General features: G+C 40.3%; 1 protein-coding gene across 1 annotated transcript; it reads right to left on the bottom strand.

The window, feature by feature from the left end:
* Positions 1-238: 238 nt before the first annotated feature.
* Positions 239-15490, bottom strand: PPID (peptidylprolyl isomerase D). The gene is made up of 10 exons (XM_039550713.1): positions 15349-15490; positions 13446-13586; positions 12898-13004; positions 9336-9524; positions 8457-8579; positions 6097-6203; positions 3404-3545; positions 1122-1208; positions 1001-1043; positions 239-470 (listed from the first exon to the last, which is right to left on the bottom strand). The coding sequence occupies exons 1-10, from the start codon at positions 15431-15433 to the stop codon at positions 382-384; spliced, it is 1113 nt and encodes a 370-aa protein (XP_039406647.1). The 5' UTR covers positions 15434-15490; the 3' UTR covers positions 239-381.
* Positions 15491-15721: the final 231 nt, after the last annotated feature.

The following is a 15721-nucleotide window of genomic DNA, read 5'->3' as shown; positions in this document are numbered from 1 at the left end:
TAAAAAAAAATAATACTTGCATCTTCATTCTATGTCTACCAGCATTTTTATTCCTCCCAAGAAATCAGGCTGCTCTAATAGAAACAATGAAGATGCCTAAATTGTCTTCATGTGAAACCAAGCTGCTTAGGAAGCACTATTAAGCTGTGAAAACAACCACCATGGCTTTACACATTAGAAAAATACTTTAGTTGCACAAGACAAGTTACTACAGCTTAAAAAAAAAAAGAAAACCACATCACCTTTGAACAGTTTGTCTTTATTATTAGACTTTTGTGTTGTAAACACTGAAAACTGCAGCAGAGGGCAAATGAAAGAAGCAGCTCCATTTATCCTTTTGCATGAGTTAGTGCATAGATTTAAATGTTTAGGGAAAAAAAATCAAGCAAACATTTTAGCATAAGCTGCTTTCTCTTTCTCCTTTTGGGCTTTTATCTTCTGCTTGATTTTGAGTGTTTCTGTCTGGATAGCTGCTCAAAAAGAAAATGACAGAGTTACAGTAATCTCTTTACATTAGGTCTCCTCATAGGTTAACACCAGCTCACTGCTGGAACTCACCTAGGTTATTTAATAAAACTGCATTTAATCTTTGATTAGGTCAGATACTAGCAGCAAAAAGCTTGATCCCTTGCTGTGTCTCACCTGGTAAGGTAACCACGTAGAGGAGTGTGTAGCAAGCATAGTGTGTGCCAACACAGAACTTAGGAGCTAAAAGCCTCACCCAATTAGACCAGGAAATTAAGCTAATAAGAGCCCTGTGAGATACAGACATAGTTCAAGAGAAATGCTGCTGACCTACATAAGCAGGTTTTCCAGTGCAGCAGAATTATCACTGCTGTATAAAATCAGGTTTTCCACCTCAGTGGGTTCTGTGCTCAGAACATCAGTGTTGAAGAAGCCAGCATTTTAGGCAGCACACTGGTTTGAATTCCAACTGAACACTACCCTGGATACTTCGTTAAATTCTTAAGGGAATTTAAAAAGAAACAGCTTATTTTACCTTTGTCTTCAGGGGCTATTTCATGAGCCTTTTTAAGATCAGCCTTAAATAAAAGAAAAATAGCCATTAATGATCTGATGGAATTTTAAATTTAAAAGGAGGGAAAAAAAATGATCATTACCAGTGCTTGATCGAGATCTTTTATTCCCTGCCATCCTTGAGCCCGTCTGTAGAGAGCTTTAGTATTTGCTGGATCTATTTTAAGAGCCTGTAAATTTAATAAAATTGTCACATTAACATTTCTTATACTTCACAGCCTCCCATCTCCACAAATGGCACAATTCACACCAGCAGACAATCTTCACAGTTGGTTTGAGGGTAAGCTGTCAAAACATTAACTGTGTAAAAAGGAATGCTATAATGCAGCACACTGAATAGCAAGTAATCAGCTTCAGTACCACTGCACCAAAAGTGGTCTTTGTGAAGGATGAGCATGCACGAGGCCCAAATGGAACAGCTGTGTGTGTGTATAGATAGCTGTCAAGGCTAAGGAGTTGCTGCAGTTCAAATTATCCTAACCCTGAGTCTCACAGTGCAACTCTCTATTGCAGCTCCTTCCTTCACACCAAAACCTCCTCGAATGGCATCATAAATAAAACACAGAGATTTCCTGTGAAGGTTGTTTTCACTGTGGGCTAGAAAGATACATGCAAGGAATCCATCTCATCCTGCTTCAGGAACTTTGCCAAGTTCCAGTCATTACGCCTTTTCTGAGCTGAATGTTTTCAATAATGTGTATATGCCAGCTCTAATATGACAATATCAAAATACAAAATACAGTGGCTGGGCACAGAGATTATTCCACTATTGGATTACTTTGATTATTTTTTTCAGAATGTATAAAATAATTTGGTCAGCTAGCAGTTACCTTATCTTGCCTGCAAAGGTGACACTTTTATTGCAGTTAGTTCTATAGTGTGTCCTTATTATTTGAAAGAATATAGTTTCTTAGTGTTTAGAGGAAATGTCTTCACAGCAATTTGTTGCTTTGTTAATTTAATTTATTAACTTTAAATCATTAATAGACAACACATCCTTATTTTTTAAATCACTTGGGTATTGGCTGTTAATATGAAGGAAGTATTACTGTGGGTGCTCCTCTACTATAAAGCCTTCAGCCTCTTCTGTGTCAAGAATTAATTGTCTGGATTGTATACAGAGAGGCAGCATTCTTTGGTTTTACCTTGACCACTGTGTGTACAGCTATTTCAAAGCAAGGTTTGTTTGAACAGGTACAGCTGTTCATAATTCCTTATTTACACCAAACAATTCATGTACCCAGGCTGTTAATTTAAATTGCTTTGGGCCTTGTGAAATCATAAAAGTGAAAGTATATAGTTTCTCATTAACAATTACCTAGAACTTTATTAGCTAATTTTAGGAAACCAGTGTTCTGATTAAAGCACTGACACAGTTATGAGACATAAGCTAAATACCTTACAGAAGGCTATTATAGCTATGGAGTTGCCTTTATCTAACAGTTCTTTAATCTTAAAAAAAAATGGCAAGTACTATTAGTAGTGGTAGTAATTTCCACCTGTAACACTTCTGTTTCTGTTTTTACTGTTTTCTAGGTGAGAGGTATCACATGACACAGTTTTCCTATTTTCTTCTTTCCTCATTCCCCATTTCTGAATATAGGTTTATGAAAGTTTTCCCCCATCAGCAGGCTAGACAGCAAGCCAGCTTTCTAATGACCTCACACACAGATTAGCTGAGACTCCTGCTTTCAGCATGAAGCCCTAGGAGATGCTGCTCAGGATCCTTTGCTAACAGATAAGAGCATTCTTTCCTCTGTTTCCTTCAAAATACTAGAGTTTTATTGAATTAATTGAATACAAATTTACTAAATTTGCACTATGCCCACATTATGGTTCCTTTTTTTCTCTTTAATTCTACTGGTTTCTTTTTTTCCATATCTATCATTACCTTGGGTTTTTTCTTCCTATTCAGTCATTTTATTTCACCACTAAGCCTACCTGGAAGGTTAGTTATTTAGTTAGAAGTCACTGCCATGAATAAAATACGAAGCCATCAAATCTAGAAGCAGGTAAAATATTATGCTCATACTAGTCTTCCAGAGAAAAGTGTTCCTCTTTCACTGAACACAGTTTAACTCTTTGTAATGTAAGAAGCAGCTCTGCAAACCAAACTGACAACGATGTGCATTTTTCTGGCAGTAAGCAATAGGCCTCTTTTGTTTGTTTGTTTTGTAATGATTCATTCCAATTTCAAAATCTTTTTTAAAAGCCACATATTGGAAAGTTAGTACTAACTTCACCATGAGCTTCTACTTCTACGTGTTTACTTTCAAATCATAAGCCTGTCAGAAGACTCTTTTAAAAAAGCTTTGTAGTCCTATACAGGCCAATTCTTGACCAAAATACTCAACATTACATTTACCTCTGAACAGCTCTCAATTGCTCCCTGCCAATCTGACAGTTTTAGTTTGCAAGCACCGATGTTTAGAACACAGGTCAAAGCAACAGTCTTTAACTTTGGTTTGTCTGCCTCCTCTGCCACTGCTTCAGAAGCTTCTACATACCTGCAGAAAAACAGATTCACACACAACATGTATTAGTGATGCAACTTCTATTTTGTCCTGCCCTTAGCTATCTCTCCACAGATACGTGTGAACTGGCCTATCCACACTACTTCTAAAGTAGCTTCAATTCAACTATTACAAATCTTTATTAAACTAAATATATAAAACCCACCCTAACAAAAACCAATCAACTCACCAAGAAATATTTTCCTGTAACTCTCAGTCCTCCACTGTACTAGCACATCCTTTTTCTTAGACAAAAGTACTATTCTACTGCAGGAAAGTAGAGTTTATTTTAGTTTATTCTCAAAAGACACGTTGCTCATCAGTGCCAAAAAATCAACACCACCACTGCACCTTCCATGTTCACAGGAAACTTCATCTCTTCTTCAGTTCCCTCAATGACTTTTTAATTAGCTTAGGCATTTGTGGCTAAAATCTGAAGCTAACTTTGCTTTGTAAAGGAGTGTGGTTTATGAGCATTAGTAACACCACCTTCTTCCCACTGTCTTCCTTCATGACTTTTCCTGAACTTCAAAACTGACACTAGTTCAGGACTGAGCCACAACAGTTACTGCATCTGTTTCAAAAGCAAATTTCTTCATTTTCAATGTGCTAATGCTGTCTGGTTTTTATTTCAAGTGGTAAAGGTCTGCTGTGGATACAAAAGTTTTAACTCCTTAAGGGCCTATTTGACAGAACCTTTGTGGGTGTTATTTAAAAAACAAAAATTGTGCTTGCACAATTTAAGCATGCCATGAATTAATGCAGTCTTTGCAGATCCGTGCCTATGTAAGTTCAATTTTTGCATGCCCTGTCTTTTTTGTTGTTTGTATACAACCTTTGGATCACAGAAATAAGCAACACTTAAAAAGTAAATTAGATGCAGTCCCAGTGCTTGTTCCAGTTGCTGGGCATCATGCAAAAGATGAGAACCAGAAGAAAAAGAAAAAAGAGTAAAAAGGTAAGGGGAGTTATAACCCAAATCTATATTATGTTCAAAACAAATGGAACACATGTATAATATTTATAAATCACACCAAAACATGAAAGACTGCAACCATTTTGGAAATAAAATTAGAGCTTTCAAGTCAAAGAAATCAGTGAAGTGAGTATCACAGGAGATAGCAAGAAGTAACATATTTTTCTTACAAAAAAAAGGGGTCAATTCTAATATATAAAATATTTTTTAAAAAAAAGGCTAAGAAGCAACAGAACAAGAAAAAGAACAGAAATTGTAATAGTTACTGTAGGTGAAAAGAAAAAGTCAGCATTGTCAGATGGTGTGCCAGGTGGAACTGTATGTAAGCCATGGGATACCCTGGTAAGAGCTATTCTATTCCTATCAGTTCTGGTGAAGTGCAGCTAAAGGTCACCATCCTACATGAAGTGTTAGATTCTGAGATACAATAACACAGCACATCCATACAAGTATGGCCTACTGGGAAGAGCTGGAAAGATCAGATTTGTTTAGTCTAGAAGAATTACTATGCTTTCCACCTACAAGGGCAAATAAGCACCAAAGAAGCTCAGACAGGAAGACCCTTCACTGGGTGTGCTTAAAAGTGAGCAAGACACCTAATTTTAAGGGATAGTATAACTCTACCTGGCATTTACCTAAGAATAGGGAGAGAAAATGGACAGCTACAACACAAAGATCCTTAAAGATCCAATCCAGCCTTTTTTATGTATGATTTTCAGCAGGTTTGCATAGGAATCCTTTTTACTTTGGGGTTTCTGTTTCTATGATGGGCTTTTTGAGGGCAGGTTGACACATTGCATCTTGGGTTAATATCTGCAATTAAAGGATTCATTTTATGCCTCAGAAAGATGTCATTTATTTGAAACCCAGTCTGCTAAAAACTCAGCTGAAGCATTAAATATGCTTGAATTTTTTTCTTTCATTATTGTTACTGCTGCTTAACCAGTGATCATTAAGAACGTTGGGATAAAGGTCAGGAAGTATAACTTTATTTTTAGGAGATGTCCATATACTCAAAGCAAAAAGCATGAAAACAAGAAAGGAGCAGTATAGAAACAAAAGCAAAAAGACCATGGTTTGGAAGGCAAGTCTGAATTATACATGGAGTCAGGATGATGGTATGGACCCTCAGAAAAAAAAATAGTAATGAATGAATAAGGGCCACATTTGTCTTTTGAATTTACCAAGTTCCTGAACCTATTGCTTTTTGTAAATTATAAAACTTTTTTTAAAAAAAGTAGTTCCCTCCCTTGCTGTCCATTAACTACCCTGGATACCACTGTGCTCTTCTTCCCAGGTACGCACCAGCACAGCAAGAGTGTTATAAAAAGAGCATTTAGTCAGCTCTAAGCAGTACTTCCTGCCTATAGCTCTTACCTAGCAATGAGTAGAAGACCTACTTGATTAAGTAGCTAAAAATCAACCAGATGTTTTCCAGATTCAGAAGGCTCTTTGTTTAAAAAAGGAAAGAGCACTGCACCAGGCACCTTTTAAATGCAGAAATCATTGCTTAATAGCAGTATTAATTTGGGTTACAGGAACTACCTGATTGAGTGATGAGAGCCTTACCGTAAACTTTTACTATACTTTTTAGCTGCCATTGCCCAATTTTGCGATTTGAAGAAAGTATTTCCTATATTCTTTGTGTCTTCTGCTATGGCCACAATCTTGTCAACCTAATAAAATAGATGGGAAATATAAAGTATGAATGTATTTTCGAAAGAAGTCTTGAATTAACTAATGTTTAACAGTACAGTCCCAGGTCCATACTCTTTCAAGGTTTATAAAATCTCAGAATAGAAATACTCCAATTTTAGACAAAATACTACCTTCAAACCACTTCTGTGATATTCTGTACTTTATGTAACACAAATGTCTGAAAGATGAAATTCCTAGTGAGTTTTCTACAGTATAAAAGGTGAGAAAGTACTAGAGAAGACATAGCAGTCCAGCTCTTTCCCTTAATGCTGTTACCCACACAGGGCTATATATAAAAGTGTTGACCATTAGTCAAAGAAAAGAAGATATGCTAACAATCAAAGTATTCAACCAATGACACTGAACCGTGCCGTAAATCAAATCCCTCCTGATGGGAGAGAATATTTCAAAAGTCCTTGCAAGGAGTTTCCAAGAATAAACCTAGACTTTTCCTGGAGTTGCAGTGCTGCCAGATAGTTGTTCATTAAGTCTTAGCAGAGGAACAGAGCCACCAGCATGACCCAGGCATAACATAGAGCAAAGAAAGCAGGAGAGAAGTCCCACTATCAAGATTGACACAGCCTTTTAAAGATATTTAACCAATGGTTACTAAAAACGTACATTATTTTCACTTTCCTACCAATTATTCAGTAACACGACTAGGAACTGCGGAATTCTTTGTCCAATCATCCCAAATTACTTTTATTGCAGAATATGGAGTAGTAGAAGAAGAAGGTTTGGAGAACAACAGCAATCCTCCATTTTGATTTTTTTTTGCTCTTATCTATTTACTACAAAGAGAAGCCCAAAACTCTAAATTTTCACTCTGTGACAATCTTACATAGTAGTCTATCACCTAATTCACACCATTGTATTTTCTAGTCCTTGTCTGATCTAAGCAGTTTTTTCCAAGGTTGGAGGTTAAAACAGTGTTGTTCAGGGGGGTAAAAACCCTTCAGGCAGAGAAATATTCTTGGCACTCTGGGTTCCTACAAACCAAGACTGTCTTATTCCTGATTAAATGTTGTCTTCTGCTTCTCAAAACAGTACCACTCATGTGAACTCTGCACACTCTCAAACTGGAAGTCATATCAACATAATTGTCCTTCTCTCTGAACATTTAAAATACGAATGGAAGGAGAAAAGGAACAACTGCCTGTCTTTACCAAATTCATCATTTCTATTTCCAGAATCATATACATTTCAAGTTACTTTTCCAGTGGCAATAGTTTATAATTACTGCTGTCTATACCACAGTTGTGTTAAGCTCTGTCAAATATATATATGTTGCCATTTGTAATACTATCCGTTTACACTTCTACCCTACTAGAATTAGTAACCTTGAAAAAAACTGATCAGTGTGAGACCAATCTCACCATGGTTTCTGCAGCTGGTTTATATGAACAAGTTTTAAGTTAAAGGACACAGGCACCTGCCAACTTCAATTCTGCACCACGTGAAATGCTATCCAAAAATATTTTGTAAGTCCAAGTGCTTCTCAATAGCCGAGGAGTTTATTTTCTAGCTCAAATGGATTTTTACTATTCTAATTCTCTATTTGGAATCTACACATGCATCCCCCTTTTCTTCCCCCTCTCACAAATCACTGTTTGATTTACAGAGTTTCTGTAGTTCACCTTCATGAGAAAGTAAAAACCTGCAGATGAGCTGCTTTCACCAGTCCTCTCCCTAACTCCCAACAACAGATCTTCCTTCAGCTTGAACAATCTAAAAAGTAAACAGCTGCTGGGAATTGAGAACAGGCAGCTCTGATGTAGTAAAAATCTTTTTAAAAGGCTGATCCTTTATTTCTAATCAGTGGGGCAGAGTTTGTTAAAGAGTGGGTATTTAAAAAATGGCACAGAAGAAGGGTGTAGGTAACAACATTAAGTTAGTCATCTGCAGGTTGGAGTTCTAGTAATTGCAATTTGACACTAAAGCACAAACAAAAGTAAAAGGAAGCCAAGAACAGAAAATAAGTGTGACAATTGTAAGTTATTGAGGTTTTAGTTGCTGGGGAAAAAACACTGACTGCAATTAGCACTGAAAAAAAAGACATAACAATCCCTTCCCACAGCCTTCTCTTTCTTAAAATAGAATGTCACCATTTAATCAGGACCTCGATCCATTCTTAAGAAAAAAGTTTAATGAACATCATCACAGCCACCATCTAACTCAGACTACCTACAGGTTTTGCAATCTGTAAAATACCTAAGAAGAAAAATACTTACATCTTTCAAGTCTATATCTGAATCTTCAGGAAAATCTGGATGAGCATCTCCAGATCCATCCTGGGGAATAATTCCCCAATCATCTCCTTCCTTTAGCTCTCCACATTCAGCGATAACACATAACTGAAAAAATCAAGTGTAAATAGCAGTATTGCTTATTAAGACAATTTTTAAAAAAACCCGTAACTTCCAAGTGCTCTTTGAAATTTTTGAAATTCCATAAAAAGGCTTTTTCATCTGTTGTTTGGGTGCATTTATTTCAGAAACCCATCACATCATTAGCCTGTCCTCATCAAAAGGTTTTTATCACACAAAGTGTCGCGTTCAGAGGAGCAGCATTCCAAAAACACCATACCCACGCTTCCCGGAGAGGCTGGAAGAGGAACTGGCAGCAAGCTGAAGTGCAGCAAAACACAAGACATGGAAGTTCTACTACATTAGAGAATATGGTTTTTCTTCAACTGCCAAGTCTTTTAAAGTTACAGAGGTATTAATTTGTCAAACACCCACAAACTGGTATGACCTACACACCAACTGCTTTTTCAGAAACATGACTTCTGACATAAAAATTACAAGAATTACATATCATTTAGGCGGGATTGTGAATTCCACCTTTTAATTTCATCACCCGTCCTACACTTCTAGCAAAGGCTTCCACCCTCGCAGCTGTGTTGAACAATAAATGGTTTGTGCAAGGGAAATGTACAGTGCAGGAACAAAAGCCTCTTAACAAGGACAGTAAAATGGAAATTACCAGTTAGTAAAAATAACTGGCTAACACTTAATTGTTCTAAATATTACACCAAGCATTTAAAAGAAATTATTATGCATCATATAATGAAATAATAAACATCTCTCAGTGCTTTGCATTTTGCTTACCTTAGCAGGATTTTCTCCTTTTACTTCAACGTTTTCTAGTATTTTAACTACACCCATTCCTTTGATCACTTGGCCAAACACCACATGTTTCCCATCCAGGTGAGAAGTAGGCACCGTTGTAATAAAGAACTGAGAGCCATTAGTACCAGGTCCTGCATTTGCCATGCTCAGCAGACCTGGTTTATCATGCTGCATTGGGGGAAAAAGAAAAGCACCATCAACATTTAAAATGTCTGTTATAAAGTCATATGGAAGATTCTGTAAGGCTGTTCATAAACATAGCCAGGACAGCCATAACAACTTGGTAAACCAGACAGGTACATACAGCTGGCAATTAATATTACCTCCTGTGACTGAAGAGGGCAAATGCTCAGCACTGGGTCTTTACTTGCTCCCTACCAATCCAGCAAGCACAGCCACATGTGACTTAATGCTGTAACACCTGTCTGCTGCTTCTACACTCCATCCCCTGCACAGCTGCTGAGTTTAGGCAGATCACCTGAGAAACATGTGAAACTCCTCACTGAATTATTTAAGACCACTGGCCTTAAGAAATGAGGCTAACAACCCCTGAAACCAACTTCAGTGTTATACGGCTAAGATGGGTATGTTATGTTAATTTTATAAGGGCTACTCACATGAAGTATGGTGTAGAACTGTGGAGTTTAGAGGACTATGGTCCTTTATTATTTATGGGTTGGTGGTTTTGGTTGGGCATTTTTTTAATCTTCTCCACTTTCCTAGAGACACAGTTTTCAATCTGTTGGGATTTTTAACCACCTAATTATTTTGCCACTTAAGCCACTAGGCCACAGACTAAAAAAAAATTGTTAAACAGCTCAGTGTAAGAAGATACTGTTTATCTTGCTTCTTCCAAGTACTTTTTCCTTTTTTGAATGAAGACTTTTCTTGTCCCATCACATAGATTATTTTGTTTTCACCTGTACTGCAAAAATCTGGTTTTTGTATGTATTGTGAATGTCTTGTTTAACTGGCGTGACCCAGCCATGAAGGTATTATTCTCCCCAAGCTGATCTGGTTATTAAGTGCAAGGAACTCCATTTAATGTAAGTCAGGATGTTATACCAAGACACTGGTACATATCTAAAGCATTCATGCTGTGGTATTGCTAAGAAACTTGATACTGTGGGGAGGAGGGGGGAAATAAATTATGATAGCACAGAGGACATAGAAACAGACTTCAGAGCTCAATGGGAGGTTGATTAGTTTGAGATAACAATCTGAGACAATATTTAAGCATCTGGTTTTTCCCTACATTCTCTACCAGTTCAAGGAACCTGTTGTTTTGAAAATTATTTTCCCACACAGTGTTTGGATTTCCATGGTGGTAGGGAGAACTCCATGCCTGAACTGTTCATCTGGTCATAAGGCACAGTAAGTCTGAATCTTTGAGTCAGGATTTGGTGTAGGAACTCTGGGAAAAGGTTCTACACCTGAGACCCAGAATCACACCCAGCCAACAGAAAGCTACTGGAATCTTGGCTTTGTCTGTTCTAACCTTGAAACTCACCCTGGGAGTCAGAGATGGCACATAATGGAGGAGCCTGTGTTCCAGAGCAAGAGAAGGCAGCTGGTAGGATTGCAGCCTCCAAAACAAGTAACTGACATTTTGCACTGTAGTTGCTGCCAAACAAGCAGAAGGGTTGCCCCATAGCAGATTTTTGCAAATACCATTTGAGGCTGGTCACTGCTTCACTGCCCAAGGGCTGTAAATCTTACGTTTTTCCCCCCCTCTCTCCCCAATTACAGCAAATGCTAGGCAGCAATGGATTGTAAACAAAAAAATAAGTAACAGTAAGTTCTGGTGTTGCCTTATAAACCTGCCTGCAGGTTTACTTTTGTCTGTAAAGATGTGGGGGGACAGAAGTTGGAAAGTTATAGAGAGCAGTCTGGTGCCTTCAGTCTTCACATTTATACACAACCTCATTTCGTCTGGGACCAAGTCTCAACATTAGTCCCAAATTATGGAAGTCTCTCTTTATAAAGAAAACTGTTGTCACTCATGCATTTTCTTGCTGTGAGTGTTTTGAAAAACACTGCAGATAGATGGAGTGTCTTTCCCATGATGGTTTCTGCTGTCATTCTGTAAGGTTATAGAGCAAGCAAAAAAATCTGGACAAAATCAGATTCTCTGATAGATCCAAGGCTTGCAAAACTGTGCCATAGTAACAGCGCTTGGGGATTGTGTAAGTTGGGTGTTCCACAACAGCAGAGCCATGAGCTGGAGAAGTGACATCAAGAAAAGCCTAGTGGGATTGATCTGAGATAAGCTGACTACTGACACAAGTTTTGCAGTTTACTGCAATTTGCAACAGTCCATGCAACCAATAGACGAACAAACAGTTCCAGTGTCCTCAAACATCAACAAAAACAACTCTTTGTTTTACAAGACAGAGAACGCTTTGCAGGGCTGCTGGAGTAAGTGCAAGAGCCAGTGAATTTCTACGTAATAGAGGCATTTTAACTCCCAGTAAAATCCTAACATACTTGGCAAATAGGTAACAGGAATCAAGCTCTCAGACTCTGTATGGGATCCAAATGGGTTCTTCAACTCATCTCTGGCACTTTGGCAACATTTGTTATAGCTGAGAAGTCAAAGAAGTACAGAAATGGGAATCACTTGCATCATATTCATAATTACCTCCAGATCTCAAAGAACAAAAAAAACTAGTGACACTAAGTCATCTTCAGGGAGGTAGAGATCCTGTGACAAGTACCAATGAAGAGATACTGTTAGCGGCAGTGCTGTGGGCACCACCAGAGTGTCAGACTTCAGAAAACACAACTGGAATTATCTTTATTATGAATACTGGAGTCACATTTCCAACTATTGCTCCAAACTTAAGTCCTTTAAGTCCTATGAGGAGTGGCTGAGGGAGCTGGGGTTGTTTAGCCTGGAAAAAAGAAGGTTTGGGGGTGACCTTAATCACTCTCTACAACTATCTGAAAGCAAGGCTGCGGGGGGCTTGTTCTCCCTGGCAATCAGCAATAGAATAAGAGGAAATGGCCTCAAGTTGCACCACGGAAGGTTAAGGTTGGACATTGGGAGGAATTTCTTGACAGAAAGGGTTGTTAAACATTGTAATGGGCTGCCCAGGGAAGTGGTGGAGTTATCATCCCTGGAGGTGTTCAAGACATGACTGTATGTGGCACTTAGTGGTATACTCCAGTTGACAAGGTGGTGCTTGGTCAAGGGTTGGACTCATTGATGCTGAAAGTGTTTTCCACCCTAATTGACTCTGTGATTCTGTGAACTTGGTAAAGGATTTTGATGTCTGATTAGTGGAGATTGCTGTATTTTTTTTTTCCTACAATACTCTTGGGGGCAGGTACAACTGCAACCAGGGCTTTGCTTTAACCATGGGATAGTTGATGTCTGTAAGTTTTTTAGTCAGTGTTGTTAAGGAGTCCCCTCATATGCTATCACACATAACATGATATGAAAATGGCTAGTGCCAATGCTGAGAATTGTTATTACTGCAGCAGGATTAACATCACTGAAACTTCACAAACTGAAGAATTAGTGTTTACAATAGAGTACCTTATAATGAAAGTTTTCATCTTCAAATTTTTCACCGTATATACTTTCTCCACCTGTGCCATTTTGGTTTGAGAAGTCTCCACCCTGGACCATAAATTGCTTAATAACTGTAAAATAAAATAGTTATAAAATGTATCAGCAAGGCACAGAAGGCACAAGAAAAAAAAAACAACTCTAAGATGAAGAGTAATACGTGTCACCAGCACCTAAATGGGACCAAAATCCATCTTTTATTTACCAAGTGTCCCTTAAGTACTCCTTTTCAGTTATGTGGATATCACTTGACACTTAAACCTTTACCTGAAATTCATTTCAACCTGTTTACAACTCAGAGTAAACTAGTTTTGCAAAATTACTAGTAAATTTATCATTTACTACTATCAACGCATGGTAAGAACCAAAGTCATTAGGAGGATCAAAAAGTCAAAAACTCACCTTCAGTAAAGTTATTTAACAAGTACTTGAAATATTATTTAATATTATTTCAAATACTCATGGCAGACAACTTTAGTTATCAATAGGAAAACAGAGGATTTCATAGAACTTACTTCTGTGGAAAGGACATCCTTTGTAATGGAGAGGTTTTCCAGTGGTAGGCCCTATTCCTTTTTCTCCTGTACATAACGCACGGAAATTCTCAGCAGTTTTAGGTACAACGTCAGCAAATAATTCAAAGACAATACGTCCAACTGAAATGACAAAGAGAATGAGACATTTTTAAGTCTTGTCCTTGGCATGGCGATGTACTGAGCATTTTATATCCAAAGAAATTAATGTTTCCAGCTTTATGGTTATTATTATTTAGATTACTACTCAATTTCCATTTTGGGGTTGCTCCATGGCAATTGCTGGCAGAGTTCCATTGGGTTTTTAGCAAGGTTATTTCCAATAACAAATTCCCCTGTCAAGAATAATGTAGGGGGAATAAAGACAGATTCTGCCAAAACCTAATGAAAATGCCAAATGCATTTTCTGCCAAAAAAACCTGTGTGGAAAATCACGCACACATATATTAAAGCCAAATTATGTATTTTAATGTGCACACTTATTTTATGTCAATTTTAATATAGATGTAGTTCGTTCAATCAAAAGTAGATACAATATAAAAACACTGCTTTGTGGAGACTTTTAATCCAAAAAAAAAGCTTATGCCAAACACACATCTTACTCTTCACTCTCTTAAACCTGAATTTTACTAAGACACAGTGGTACTTAATATGCACGTGAATAATGGCTATTTACAGTTAGAGACAGCACAAGCAATTGTTAAATCCAAAGCTGTCCATGTTTTAAGTGAAGGAAATTAAACCTGAGTAGCTAACAGATCCTGTAATAGCCAATAAATGCATTCTGTGCCGAATTGTCACTCCTTCATAAACTGGCTTCTCACAGAGTTATTTCTCACTCCTAGCAGCTGCCATCAGTTGATGCTCCTGTTTTCTCATCAGCCTCACAGTCAATTAATTAACATAACTTCACTCTACCGGAAGCTAAACGTAAATATATTGATTGTAATTAATACAGGAATGAAAACAAATTAGACAACTGAAAGTCAATAAAAGGCAAATCATCTCACAGACTTTCTTCTTTTATTCTTCTGAGTAACAGAATGAATAAATGAAAGGCAATATCCTGACAAGATTTAAGCAGTCTCTATCCACGCAAATTTTTTAAGTCTACGCTTTCAAGCAGTACCCCAGCTAACTTGCTGTTCTTTCCTTATTTCCATTTTGACCGTTTGCCCAGATTTTGGAATGACCTCTGGCAGCACTGGCGCTGCCAAGAGAACCAGGGCTGCCAGCTTCCCCGCGCTCTCACCCCGCAGCCCCCCGCGGCCGGGCGGGCAGCCACGCAAGGCTCGCCGTGCTGCGGTAGGTGCCCCGGCCACGGCGGGGGCCCAGGGCGGGCGCTCGGGGGCTGGCTCCGAGCGAGGCCGCGCTCGGCACGTGGAAGGCGGCGCGGGAGCGGCCGCACGCGCGGGCGGCTCCGGGAGGCGAGGGCGGGCGGGGGCGGCTGCCATGGGAACGCGCGGCACTGGCTCAGCGGCGGCGGGCGCGCCCCGGCCCCCGGCATCGCCCCCGGCATCGCCCCGGCCCCCGGCATCGCCCCCGGCATCGCCCCGGCACCCCCGGCCGGGCGCCTGTGCTGCCATGTTGCCTTTCTCTCCGTGCTCCTCGGGCCTGCTCGCTCTGGCGGGGGCGCACAGAGCCCCGCGGGGAGGCCCGTTCGCGGCGGGGCCGCCCTCCTCCTCCTCCCGCTGCCGGGGCTGTGCGCTCGCAGCCCGCGGGGGCAGCGCCCGGCCCGGCCCGGGGTCCCCCCGTGTCCTGAACGCTGCGGCCCGGCCCGGAGCCGCTCCCGCCGCTCCTGCAGCCCGGCCCGGGCCCCGCGCGGTCCGCACAGCGCGCCCCGGCCCGGGGGGTTCGCCCGGGTCCCGCCGCGCCCCCTCCCCACCTCGCTCGCCCCCGATGTCCACATCGAAGAAGGCGCGGGGGTTGCTGGCCTTGCTGGGCCGGGCGACAGGGGACGCGTGCGACATCCCGCAGCTGGCCGCTGGCGCGGTGGCTCCGCCCGCCCGGCCGCCCGCGATCCCGGCCGCCCGCGGGTCGGGGCCGCTCGGCGCTCCTCCCACCGGCGGGGGCGGACGGCCGGTGCCCCTGGAGCCGAACCGCCAGATGGCTGCGTCCTGCCTCCGAGCGGCCTTAAGTGACTCGGAGATAATCCGTAGAGAAGGAGCATTTCTTTCTCGAGGTTATACACACACACAAGGCCTGGAAAGATGGGGAAGGAGCGAGGGTTCAAGTTTTGCCTGGGTTTATGTTTCATG

Source organism: Corvus cornix, chromosome 4 (genome assembly GCF_000738735.6).
Source record: "Corvus cornix cornix isolate S_Up_H32 chromosome 4, ASM73873v5, whole genome shotgun sequence".
Taxonomy (NCBI): Eukaryota; Metazoa; Chordata; class Aves; order Passeriformes; family Corvidae; genus Corvus; species Corvus cornix.
The sequence above is the reverse complement of the archived record's forward strand: the minus strand, read 5'-3'. Positions and strand labels throughout refer to the sequence as shown.